This window comes from Phaseolus vulgaris, chromosome 3, assembly GCF_000499845.2.
Source record: "Phaseolus vulgaris cultivar G19833 chromosome 3, P. vulgaris v2.0, whole genome shotgun sequence".
Taxonomy (NCBI): Eukaryota; Viridiplantae; Streptophyta; class Magnoliopsida; order Fabales; family Fabaceae; genus Phaseolus; species Phaseolus vulgaris.
In genome coordinates, this window is record NC_023757.2 from 52,902,460 (window position 1) to 52,916,290 (window position 13,831).

The 13,831-nt window shown below is 33.8% G+C and overlaps 2 protein-coding genes across 6 annotated transcripts; one reads left to right on the plus strand and one right to left on the minus strand.

Moving 5' to 3' along the window:
* Window positions 1-702: 702 nt before the first annotated feature.
* Window positions 703-3,689, plus strand: LOC137808738 (DELLA protein 2-like). 4 transcript variants are annotated; one of them, XR_011080730.1, is made up of 2 exons: window positions 703-3,147; window positions 3,219-3,689. XR_011080730.1 is itself a non-coding variant. In XM_068610005.1 (2 exons), exon 1 carries the CDS (start codon window positions 1,228-1,230, stop codon window positions 2,779-2,781), a length of 1,554 nt encoding a protein of 517 aa, XP_068466106.1. In that variant the 5' UTR covers window positions 703-1,227; the 3' UTR covers window positions 2,782-2,797; window positions 3,219-3,689. The 4 variants fall into 4 exon arrangements, 2 of the variants coding, with proteins under 2 accessions (XP_068466106.1, XP_068466105.1); XR_011080729.1 differs by having other exon boundaries at window positions 3,222-3,689; XM_068610005.1 differs by having other exon boundaries at window positions 703-2,797.
* Window positions 3,690-7,351: 3,662 nt separating this feature from the next.
* On the minus strand, window positions 7,352-13,221 carry LOC137808743 (methylcrotonoyl-CoA carboxylase beta chain, mitochondrial). 2 transcript variants are annotated; one of them, XM_068610011.1, is made up of 9 exons: window positions 12,743-13,221; window positions 11,164-11,598; window positions 10,425-10,515; window positions 10,012-10,253; window positions 9,620-9,784; window positions 8,697-8,771; window positions 8,361-8,492; window positions 7,856-7,912; window positions 7,352-7,765 (listed from the first exon to the last, which is right to left on the minus strand). In XM_068610011.1, exons 1-9 carry the CDS (start codon window positions 13,016-13,018, stop codon window positions 7,562-7,564), a joined length of 1,677 nt encoding a protein of 558 aa, XP_068466112.1. In that variant the 5' UTR covers window positions 13,019-13,221; the 3' UTR covers window positions 7,352-7,561. The 2 variants fall into 2 exon arrangements, with proteins under 2 accessions (XP_068466112.1, XP_068466111.1); XM_068610010.1 differs by having other exon boundaries at window positions 7,352-7,768.
* Between the last annotated feature and the right edge of the window lie 610 nt (window positions 13,222-13,831).

The window sequence follows — 13,831 nt, forward strand, 5'->3', positions numbered from 1 at the left end:
TTTAATATTTTATTTTAATATAATCTTATTCTCAAATATAATTTTGTATTTACTAAAATTCTATAATATTTTTTTTATTTTAATTTATATTTTATTTTAAATTAATTTAATATTTTCAAAATTTATTTTTTACATTAAATTATTTTAAATATATTAATGTACAACCAAATTTATTCAATTTTTTTCTTTCACTTTTTCATCCACACCAATGACACAAAATAAATAGAAAAATCTATCGGCTACAAAAATATACATCTAATTTGAATCAGATGTTATAAGATTATTCAATAGTGAAAAAAAGAATCCATGGGAGAAGAGCCAAAGAAAAAAAAGAAAGAAAGTAAAACACAAAAATGTGTGTTTTGGATCTTATCTGTTAGAAGGTTGCATGGGGTTTCATCGGGGATGGAGCCCGTCAGAAGCGTTTTCTGCTTTTGGTTTTCATAAATAATATTTTTACTCATTAAAATAAGTATGAGTTGTACTTACACACATATTTTATTCAATATATCTTAAAAGAATTTGTTCCACCTCAAATCAAACGAGAGATAGTATCACTTTTAAACGAGAAATCGACTAGACGATAAGATGCACAGTTAAATACGTAATTAGATATAAATAAGTTAATTTAGGTGATAAACACGGTTAATGTATAATTGGATATTCATTTGGATTCTAAAGCAACTCATAACAGTTAGAGTCCATCTAAAGTAGTATAAATAGCAGAAGAGGCACAATACCTAAGGTATTCACTTTTTACTCTTTTGATACTTAGCTCTCAGACTAACTTGATCATCAGAATGTCTTTGCAGGTACCCCATCATATCCAAATCAAAGGAGATCCAGCAGAAAGAAACCTAACCGAAAAATAAGAAAGACAAAAAGATTGTAAGAGAAAAGAATCATCAATATATCAATATATCTCATGTATTGTGTATTTTATCTTTAAAATTATTTAAATAACTTCAACCATTGTAATTGAAATATTATTCATTTTAGAATTCATTACGATATAATTTTATGATTAAAAAATATCTTTATAAATTAAAAAAAAACTGTATATAAATTATTATTAATCTCCGTTATATATTGAGCTAGCGGAATATAATTATATATATGTATGATAATGAGTGATTGAAATTTGGAGTGTGCGTGTGTGATGTGTGAAGTGAAGGAGATACAGTTATAGCAGTGAGCAGAGAATAGAAGAAGAAAAAGTGTTTAGGGATGAAGAGGGAGCGCCAAAACCTTGCTTCCACCGCAGGCACCTCAAGCAGCGGCTACTCCACCGGAAAATCGAACCTCTGGGAGGACGAAGGAGGCATGGACGAGCTTCTCGCCGTGGTCGGCTACAAGGTCAGATCCTCCGACATGGCGGAGGTGGCGCAGAAGCTGGAGCGTCTTGAAGAAGCTATGGGAAACGTTCAAGACGGTCTCAAGGAGCTTTCAGACGACGCTGTACACTACAACCCCTCCGACATCTCCAACTGGCTCCAAACCATGCTCTCCAATTTCGATTCCCTTACTCCAGAAGAACCGGACAAGGGCTACGATCTCAAGGCTATTCCGGGGAAAGCAATTTACGACGGAGGTGTAGGCACCGCGCCAAACCCTAAGCGTCTCAAATCCGCCGAGTCAACGCAGGCGTTTGTGGTTGTTGACTCCCAGGAGAACGGGATCCGCCTCGTGCACAGCCTCATGGCGTGCGCGGAGGCCGTCGAGAACAACAACCTCGCCGTGGCGGAGGCGCTGGTGAAGCAGATCGGATTCCTCGCGGTGTCGCAGGTGGGAAGTATGCGGAAAGTCGCCACGTACTTCGCGGAAGCGCTCGCGAGGCGAATCTACCGCGTTTTCCCTCTCCAGCAGTCGCTCTCGGACTCTCTCCAGATTCACTTCTACGAAACCTGTCCTTACATCAAGTTCGCTCACTTCACCGCGAACCAGGCTATTCTGGAAGCCTTCCAAGGGAAGAGCCGCGTGCACGTCATAGATTTCGGAATCAACCAGGGGATGCAGTGGCCGGCACTGTTGCAGGCTCTCGCGCTTCGTCCCGGCGGCCCTCCCGCTTTCCGCCTCACCGGAATCGGACCTCCGGCAGCGGATAACTCCGACCACCTGCAGGAAGTTGGATGGAAGCTTGCACAGTTGGCGGAGATGATCAACGTGCGGTTTGAGTACCGTGGCTTTGTCGCCAACAGTCTCGCGGATCTCGACGCGTCCATGCTCGACCTCCGAGATGACGAGCCCGTGGCGGTTAACTCCGTCTTCGAGTTTCACAAGCTCCTCGCGCGCCCTGGTGCCATCGAGAAGGTCCTCTCCGTTGTGCGGCAGATTCGGCCGGAGATTCTGACTGTGGTGGAACAAGAATCGAATCATAACGGACTGAGTTTTCGCGACCGCTTCACTGAGTCGCTACACTATTATTCCACTTTGTTCGACTCGCTGGAGGGTTCCCCTGTGAATCCACAGGACAAGGCGATGTCGGAGGTATACCTGGGAAAGCAAATCTGTAATGTGGTGGCCTGCGAGGGAACAGACCGCGTGGAACGGCACGAGACGCTGAACCAGTGGCGGAGCCGGTTCAGTTCGACCGGGTTTTCTCCGGTTCATTTGGGTTCCAACGCGTTTAAGCAGGCTAGCATGTTGCTAGCACTTTTCGCCGGTGGGGATGGGTATAGGGTGGAGGAGAACAGTGGGTGTCTCATGCTGGGGTGGCACACAAGGGCCTTGATTGCCACGTCCGCCTGGCAACTCGCTGAAAAACCGGTGGTTGCGGTCTGAGTCCGGTCCGAGTCCGGTATGAGTCAACTCGCCGATTCGCTCAAAGCTTTTTTATTTTCTTTTCTTTCAAATTAATTTTTCAATTCATTCCTACAAACAAAAAAGTGGAAACTTGTGGGGATGAGGGGGCAGTGTGTAAATGTGCTATGCTGAGCTGTGAGCACTGATTGCATGAGACAGAGACCCACCATTGTCCATTTTCCTGTCCCAACTCATGTCTCTCTCTCTCTCTCTCTCTCCTACCCTTCATTTACCTTTTTTGCCTTTACCTTTGCCTTAGGGTTTATTATATTTTCTCTCCTTTTTTTAGGAAACCTTGCTTTTTTTCTTTCTACTTGGTGGCTGGAATCTCTTGTAATTTGTCAGGTTGAATCGAAAAGCTTAATGTGTATTATTTGTTTATGGTTTCATCTGTGTAATATTTAAATTTTTTGAAGTAGATGGAGCAGGGATGTTGGTGAATGGGATTTGTATGAGGCATGATTGTCAAATTAAGTATATGATGGTAGCCCTGTGTCTGGGGCATGGAACCAGCTTTGATAGAATTGGTATGACAGAGTAGTAATCAAAATGGAGAATCAGCACCTAGCCAAGTAGCTGACTGATATCTACACTCATACACTCATGTATTTTGCATCACAAAATTACTGCAATCTCACCCGAATCCTCCTTTCTGTCAGACAAAGCTCAGTCACCAGAAACTGAACAAAAAAAAAATGAAAAAATCACCCAAGATCTTTCCTTTCAAGGTTATTCCCGTTGAAAGGTTTCACTTTTAATGCTTATTCCTTTTATCTGCATGCTTTCCCCCTCCCTCTTTATTATCAATTTTTATGCTTTATTATGATCTGAAATTCTATATATTGAACATCCTCTTTATTATCAAAATTATCCAATTTTATGCTTTATTATGATCTGAAATTCTATATATTGAACATCCTCTTTATCATCAAAATTATCCAATTTTATGCTTTATTATGATCTGAAATTCTATATATTGAACATGCTCATAGCTGGTGTCTATTAATATCCCCTGTTATGTAACTTTGATTGTATCAACCAACTGAGCAATGTATCCTCTAGCAGAGGAAACCTGCAATTTTTCCAACCCTCTATTTAAATTATTTCCCCTGAATTTTAAACCTGAGCAGAGTGCAGGGATGCACCATTGTGGTATACTGTATTGGATCTATCTACAGTGAAATAAGTAAATGAAAATAAAAAATGTGAGGTGCAGACAGTTGTTTTCAATTCCTCCAACTAGAAACGTGATTGATCAGTTATCTCCCTAACCCTGCCTAGTTGGTCGGGCACTTAGGCCAATAGAATAAAATTAAATGAGACCAGAATATCTTCTGTTCATTCCTACAATACTCCTAACAACCAAAACATCTTATATCACAAAACCTATAGATAAACTTCCAAACCAAATCTAATTGAGTGAAGACAAACACTAAACTTTGAACGCAATAGGGTGAGACCTGATCAGCAAGGATAATTTAATTAGTGTTTTTTGCAGGCCAGTAGATGAGTCTATGAACAAAAGATGACTGATATTGGTTTCTACGTATTGGGCCATCTTACTTGGTATTTGTTTCCCACATTCTAATACTATAATGTAAAATAATGGAGCATACACCATATGCACATGTTAACTCCTACTTGGTTGGCCCCCACCAAAATTTGATTCTAAAAGCAGTTGCCCTGGTGAGTGATCTTAAAAAGTTTTGTGTAGCTGCTCACATCAGTTCCCTGTTTTTGTTCTCCACATGCCGCTGTTGCTTTTATTATATATCTTTTTTCCTCTCCCTTTTCTACCCACGACGACAAAGTAGATGAGGTCTCTTTCAGTTACACACATCAACCACAATGTTTAATACGGAAAAGTGAAGAAAAATAACAAAAGGGCATCTCCATAAATCTCCTTAACAATCATGAGTGACTGGTACTTAGAGAAGCCAAGTCAAACCAAAATTGCTGCTTGCTAAGTGCCTACTGTTGTATCATGCAACAAATTGTGGAGGAAGTTGTTGAAGATCTGCATCGATTAACATTTATAATCTCATTTTATAAATCAGTTTTAAAATATTAAATTAAATTTAAAGTTTATTTTCTACTTTTTAACATGTGTGTTTGTTAAACTTGGATGGTCGAAGAAGTTTTGAAAATGGATTATTGGCTATGAGGATCGAACACTCATTTTAAATTATGTGTCTTAAATGATGTGTCCGTGTTGGACTTTTAAATTATGTGTCTTAAATGATGTGTCCGTGGACTCGTAGGACACATATCGATAAAGTGTATAATTTAAAAGATATTTATTGAATTTTTAATAATTTTTTATTATCGATTTATATAATATATAATTATATAATATATAAATTCACATCCATAAGATTATATGTATCTTTATATTTGTGTTAATGAATGCCAGGGTCTGTAATACATAAATTATTGGATGATTGGAAGAAAATGGTGAATGTTCTGTGCATAAATGTGTGTGTGAGTTAGGTATTGGCATGATGGGAAGTGTGTTTAATGACTCGTGTGGTTACAACAGTTAAGGGTTTGAGCTTTGTTTGACCATAACAATGGTTACTATGCCCCACACCATCCATTCCCATGGCTATCTTATTTTCATCCATCCTTATCTACAAACAGATATGCTTTTTTCCTACTATGTTTGGTCTCTGCATTCATTCTTATTTATTAAAACCAAGGAATTAAATTAAACAATAAATATACAAGCTTTCAACAACTATTAAACAATAAGTTAAGTTTTTTCCTACTATGTATTTATTTGCTGAATACAGACATTCCATTGCACCTGTAAAATCCACCTGCACAAGCTAAAACTATAAATACATAAAACTTTAAATACATTGTGTTGATTTTGAAGAATACTCTCAAGTTTCAAAAGAATCTGTTTTGATTATGATTTTTGAGGATATAGATGTTTGAAGATGTTCTTCACAAAAGTATTAACAGAGTTTTCAGTTTAGCCCACAATATTAAAATTAATAGAAAGAAGAATATTTTTCAAAAGTTAAAAACAAGAGAAAAAAAGTTTTTCTTTTTTTGCCATGTTAGTTGATTAAATTTTAATTTTAATCAATTAAACGGTTTGTGACAAGTTTTATAACAGGATAATCAATCAGTGTAGTTAAACAATTAAAATAAAGACTAAATTTAAATATTTTCATTGTTTTAATAAATTAACTAATTAAAATTCATCTTCCTTTTTGTCGTTATCTCTTATTGTTACTGTTACCGTTATCACAAGCGGTTTGAATTGTACCGATGAATTACACATCTAAAAAAATCATAAAAAAAATAACTTTTGGATTGGCAATCCATAATTTATTTATTTTTATAAAAAAATGACTTTCGAATTGAAGAATTAAAAAGTTTATGAAAGATAAAGTTTATATTTGTAGGGTACAGAATGAAATTCTGAGGGTAGAAAAAGAAATCCCTTAATCTTTGTGAATCTAGTTGTGCAGTAATCAGTACTCTAACATTCCAAAGCCCAATTCTGTTCTGATACAACATTTGATACATCATTCAAATGACGTCATTTTTTATGCATTTTTTTATGAAGCGTATCAATCAAGTCTTCTAAAAATTTTGTATTTTTTAAGAACATTTTAATGTTCGAACTACATTTAAATATGTTTCTGTAGGATATAATATGTATATATTAAGGAGATCGCATATCTATCAGAAATCCTACCTTACAAACTAGTCTGCTGAAGTTGAATTAAGCATATATTTATTTATTTTTTAAAATAATATTAAAATCATTCTCAGATTTTGTCTTGTGAATATTTGTCCTAATTAAAAGAAAAGTCTCAAATCAACAATATCTCTCATTTTCTTTACGATAATACACATTCTGAACAAATTTAAAGTTCTTTGCGAGATTTCTGGCATTTTGCAGTTTCAGAAATTATAATCCTCTAAACTTTAGCATTTCAAGAAGACTTCCAGAACATGATTCAAAATTTATTATTCCAATTGAGAACTCTCAAACCCAAGTGACTGCTTATTCCTCCACATCTTCACTTCTTCAACCACCTCCATAAATTTTAATAAAAAATAAAAATAGAAACAATGTTGTACAGATTACTACGTAACGTAATCCAAAAGTAAAAAATTACAACTTCACGTAATCCAGAAACTATTTACCAACTAATAATAACTAATAATATTGGATTACAATCTGAAACTTATTTAAAAAAATAGGTTTCAAATCACTTAATCCAGTAATCTAGAATTAGTAATTTTTTATTTTCAAATTAAGTAATTTGATAGGTTTATTTTTTAAATAAATTGTAAATTATGTAATTCGATATTCTGAGTTATTAAATAGATTCCAAATTACGTAATTGGTAATGTAAAACATTATTTTTATTTTTATTTTTTTACTTAAAAGGTAATTTTAGAGATTTTAAAGTTTATGGAAGTGACTTAAGAAATGATGGAGCTGCAGGAAGAAGCAGTCAACCCAAGTTCAATCTTTCTTACAAATTTTGAGTCTCGTGAAAAGTAAGAACACAATTCACCACAATGCATCAAATCAAGACATTATTTATTTATTCAATGAATCAGAAGAGGAGATCAAAAGACTTGTTATTCCTGCGGTTACACCTACAGTGCATATTAGTCCAATTCTTTGTTTCTAACACAGAGTTTGTTGTGAATATTTTGTTGTAAGATTTTGTTGTGCAAGAAACACTTTTATTAAAATTGTATGGTACGCAACAACAAAATTTGGAATTCACATTCTAAATACACCATATTTTGTTTTTTCAATGTCACGGTTCAAGGAGGCAGAGATGCATAGACCAATGACTTTTCTTGTATCTGCTGGATCAATGATTCCATCATCCCAAAGCCTTGCTGTTGAGTAATAAGGACTTGCTTCTCTCTCATAAGCCTCCACCACTTTCGTTTTGAACTTTTCTTCTTCTTCCTTATTCCACTGCTTTACAATTATGATGCGCATTAAGACAACCTAAGACAGATGAGAAAAACCACAAATATGTTATCAACAACTGAAAACATATTTTACCTGAATTCCTTGCTTTTTCTTGTTGCCTTTCTCTATTTGAGCCAGTACACCAGCAGCCTGAACCATGGCCACATTCCGTACACATTAGTTAGAACCCCCACAAACCAGATGAATATCAACTAATGTTCAATCAAATCTTCAACTCCAGTTTGATTTAGAAAACCTATGCTTTGCCTTTATTCGATTTAGATTTGGTTCTAGATTGCTGATTTTCTGGTTTTGGAGTTTTTTTGCTTTAGAGTAGTTTGGTTGGTTTTAAAGTAGTTTAGTTAGTATTTGCTGGTTGGTTGGTGAGTTGTATAAGGATTGGTTTATCCCTTAAGAAATTCATATTTATTTATTTATTATTGCTGATCAAAATAAAGTTTGATTTAGAAGGGAGAAAACATGAAAAACTAGCTATATAATGATGTATCTCACTAAGTACAGAACAATAACCATGCAGAGCAATGCCAACAATTTATTTTAAAGAATCATAACTCATGGGTCATGAGAAATATGCTACCTGAGCACCACCCATCACAGATATTCTAGCATTAGGCCAAAGGAACAAAAAATTGGGACTATAGGCACGACCACACATTGCATAATTTCCTGCACCGAAGCTTCCTCCAACCATTATGGTGACTTTAGGTACCTGCAGATGTTTATTGAAGAAAAAAATATTATTTGTCCTTCAGAATTTTCTCTCATGCTTGGAGAATCACATTTTAATCATACTTAACCATCTGTTGTTTTCACCTTCATTCCAACTTCCAAGACATTTATGATTACAAGTAATAAATTTACTAGTCTAGAATAAAGTATATAACTTGTAAGTAGATGTCTGGAACCCACAAACCTTTGCACAAGAAACAGCCATAACCATTTTTGCTCCAGACTTTGCTATGCCATTTGCCTCAGATCTTGAGCCAACCTACCAAATAGACAAGTATTATGGTTTCATAACTCGATTGTTTAGATAAGTAATATTTAGGTTTCACAATTCTCGATAAAGAAAATATTAAGAATTGAACTTTAAACCTAACTCAATCTCATGAAACTGACTTATAAGACGAGATTTACATTCATTATTTCATCACTTTTATACTATGAAATGCTCCTGCCTAATAGTAAAACTTCCCCTTCAGCATTTTACAGTCTCAAAACAAAAACAAAAAATTAGACATACCACAATTTGATGAAGAATAGTACGTAGTTAAAACACACGATCCATAAACAGAATGTTTAAGATAAAACAGGACTATAATCGAAGGAAAAATTAGGATCACTACTAATAAAAGAAGGTGATGAATCAATACGGCTCTTTTAGATCTTATGGGCATTCCTATTAATTTCAATTGATTGATTCTTAAACTCTCCTGACTTGGTCTTACAGTCACTAATCCCTCTGTATTTCCTAAATCTACACATGATTATATTTCTATTGAATTACAATTGATGATTCTCAAACTCTCCTGAGTTAGTCATATAGTCACTAATCCCTCTATATTTCCTAAATCAAAACATGATTATATTTCTATTGAATTTCAATTTTTGATTCTGAAACTCACCTGACTTTAATGCCTAATTGCTTATCGATCATACAGCTCATTTATTTGTGTAATATAAGATAAATTTTCGTCTTTCAATAAATAAACAATGGGTATAATATGATAATTCATACCACAGCTATGAAGGAAAAAAGAATCAATCTACTTAGAAGTCAGAATACAATGACAAAAGACATAGTTGAGAAACTAAAGAAATTACTTAAATTCATACCATGAATCCAGTGATGTTCTGAAGGAAGACCAAGGGAATGTTCCGTTGAGTGCATAATTCAATGAAATGGGCTCCTTTCAGTGCAGATTCGTTGAATAAAATCCCGTTGTTTCCAATAATTCCAACAGGCTGTCCGAAAATTCTAGCAAATCCCGTTACAAGTGTCTGCAAAAAAAATTCAATACACAGAGTAGTGAATTGCAACTTTTCCTGTAATCATTTATTTAAAAAGTTTATCCAAAACAAAACCTTTTTGTCAAATCAATAACAAATAAGTGTGAAAAATCATCAAAGGCAAGGGGCACCGAGAGAAAAAAAGGCAGTTCAATAGCAACTCATGCATAATAAGATATTGATTATACTGATAAAAAGTAAAGTGGATATGTCCTCACAGTGCCATACAATTTCTTGAATTCATCAAATTCACTTCCATCAACAATACGATCAATAACTGATCGGATATCAAACTGCTTCTTAAGATCAGTGGGAGCAATAGAACGAAGTTCATTGACGTCATACAATGGCTCTTTATATTCATAGTTTATACTTTGCATTCCATTTGCCAAGACATCTTTCCCAGCCATATGCAAATTCTTAATTATATTCCTCCCAAGCGCAAGTGCATGGAGTTCATCTACAAGAAACGAAACATGTACAAAGTCACTCATAGGAACAAAGTTAATGTCAGTTCACCTACAAGAAACGAAACATGTACAAAGTCAATAATAAGAACTAAGTTGATCTCATTAGTTATCGCATTTTCTATACAATCATGTGCATAAGAAAAAGTAGTGAATGCATATACCTTGAGCAAAATAATCAGAAACACCGGACGTCTTGCAGTGCACAGTGGCACCTCCCAAATCCTCTGCCGAGACTTCTTCTCCAGTGGCAGCCTACAAATTCATTTAGGGTTATTTTTGGACATAAACACGTAGAAAATATATTACACAAACATAAGCACAGTCAAATATGTTTTTGGTATAATAGGCCTCTATGTAGTCTATTTTTAGAATTCTTTAATAGGTGTAGTCTACCTATGTATTGGTTTTGTTAACATATGGATTTTGGTTTAGTTCCTCCATATTTTTTTTGTATTTTTTTTTAATAATATTTTTTTCATGTGATGACAGATGATTGTTATTATTTGAGGTGTCAGTATAATGAGATGTCAAGTTACACAGTGATAAGTTTTTATAAAAAAAAAATATGTTTTTGGTGATTGAAAATATAACAAGTTTTGGTTTCAGTCCAGTAAAATCAATATTCACTTCAACCCAACATTTATCAAAATTGATATGGTTTTAGTCTCTCACAAGTCACTAGGGATAAAAATCATGTTATCTTGATAAAATGAAAGAACTAAAATGACCAACTCTTTTATAAAGACTAAAATCAAAATCAGTAGTCTTTTCGATGATTAAAAGCATATTTAACTAAAATGTTTAAACTTAAGAGATACAGATTTTGAAAGTAAAAAACAAAGAAACAGAAAGAGACTATGAAACAAAGTATTTTGGAGCAGTGGAATAGGTAGAGCATACCTTAACAAGAGGTGGCCCTGCTAAAAAAATGGTGCCATTACCCTTGACCATCACACTTTCATCAGCCATTGCCGGTATATATGCCCCACCAGCAGTGCAAGAGCCCAATACCAATGCAATTTGAGGAATTCCTTCAGCAGACATTACAGCTTGATTGTAGAATATTCTACCAAAGTTTTCTCTGTCTGGAAACACTTCAGCTTGCTTGGGAAGAAAAGCTCCTCCACTGTCAACAAGATATACACAGGGCAATTTGCACTGAGCAGCAATCTCCTGTGCCCTGAGGTGCTTCTTAACAGTAATGGGATAGTAAGTCCCTCCCTTGACAGTGGGATCATTGGCCACAAACATACACAATCTCCCATGCACAGGACCTATCCCAGTAACAACCCCTCCTGAAGGCAGGGGCTCTTCATACAACTCATGTCCTGCCAGCTTTATCACTCAAAAGTTAAAAACTTTCTCGATAATGACACATGCACAACTCCTCCGATTTTTTATACAACTACATTACAACTCATAATTTTATTATTTTAATATTATTATAGGGTAATGATATTTTGACAACCTGCTTCACTTAATATTTAGTGGGGTGTAGGGTGAAATATGAAGTGTCAAAAAACCATTTTCCTTTATTATATTGGTAATGATATTTTGACAACTCATATTTTTTATACAAACACATTACAACTCTCAATATTATTATTTTAATATTTTTTCATATTATTTAATTCAAAATTTATCATTTATTATATATATTTATTTTTAAACCCATCACATTAAGAACTATATATAACTCTAAAGGTTGTAAAAATATCATTTTCCTTATTATATATATTGATTTCTAAATCCATTAAATAAAAAATTGTATACGACTCTAAAGTTTTCCAACTATCATTTTCCAAACATTCCTTGTCAAAACCATTTTTCATAATTACCACCCATTTGAAAGCCTTAACCTATCAAAGTACCAAAATATGGCTACGATCTTCAACTTACCAGCTTTCCACATAAATCAAGAATGTGATGGGTTAGAAAAAGAGAAATGAAAAATATAAAACAAAAGACATAATAGTTATTACGATTGAAAAAATGTTTTTCATACACGTGTAATCTTAGCTTTAATCTTTTAAGCAGAAAATTGTTTTTTTTTTATCTCACAATAGTTAGACAGTAATCTTTTGAATACAAAAATTCATTTTTTTATATATAATTATAATTAAGTAGTTAACAAAGTAGTCATACGAATTAAAATTGGAAATATAAAGAATTAAAATAAAATTAGTCATATTCACTAGACTGTGAAGGCCGTGCATAGAGTTGAATGAAACAATAAGAAAAAAAATAAAGTTTTAATTTACCATGAATATGATCCCAAATTTTACATAAGTCTCTTATAACCTAATTTTTTTTCATAAATTCTTAATCTCATGTTCTTTAAAGTCAAATTTAATACCAAATTCATGGATAGAAAGAATAAAGGACTTGAACACGTTTAATTAAAAAAAATAAAAAGTTTAATTAACAGATAATCATAATTTAATATACCAATTAGCAAAATTCCTCAAGAAAAAAAAACCTGTGAAAGCTCGAGGAAGGAAGAGCCAGGATCAAGAAGGTAATCGATTCTTTCGCGGGGAAGAAATTTGTTCCTGCTCCTGTTCCTCTTCACAGCCTCGGCTCCTCCGCCGGCCAGAGCCTTCTGGACGTTGGATTGGAGTTGCGCGAGCAACTCCTCCATGGCTCCGCCGTTAGAAGTGGTGGTTGCCGCTGCTGTTGCTGCTGCAGCCAAGTTCAACCACCTTCTTCCCGATCCTCCGAACAAATTGGCCTTTCTTCCGATTAACCCAAACATGTCTTATCTTGTGCCAAACAATAATGCGACTCTTCTCTCTCTCTATATCTCTGGCTACACTTGTGGTGTGTTTATCAACTCTCTTGAGTTACTGCAATTATATAATATTATAAACACGTAACAACTTTTGTGTCGCCATTGGATAATCACGCCACGTCCTTCCACTGTAAGAACAACAATTTTTGCCCAAAATAAAGCAGATTAAAAAAACACTACTCAATTTTTTATTTATAAAGTTTTTATGTTATACATCATTATACAATTTCACATCTTAGTTATTTAACAACAATCATCAGTCATAAAAAAAACACGATAAAATTAAAAGAATTAGACCAAAATTTATATATTAACAAAAATAAATATAAATAAACTAAATTAGTCAAATTATCAGATTTCTTTCTTTAGAAAAAATATGAATAAGATTAAACTTTTGATTTTCTCATAATGATTAATGAGATAGTCATATTACAAAAGTGATTAGGATATTACTTTATTTTAGTTAGAAACTTGTGATCTTGTATATCATATAACAAAGTGATTTTAAAAGCAATTGTGTCTAAACAAATATTTGATCTTTTAAATAATATTAATGTTTAACTAAAAGTTATTGTGTTACTGAACAATATTTGAATTTAGTAAAAAATATTGTGTTGTAGATAATACATGTATTTAGTCATTAGTGTTGACTCTAAGGAATTATGGTGTTTAGTTAGGAATGATTGGGTATAAAAAAAATAAAATTGTTATAAGTGATTTGGTCCAAATAATATTTGCATTCTTAATTTGTAATAGCTTGATTGTATTAATCAAGAA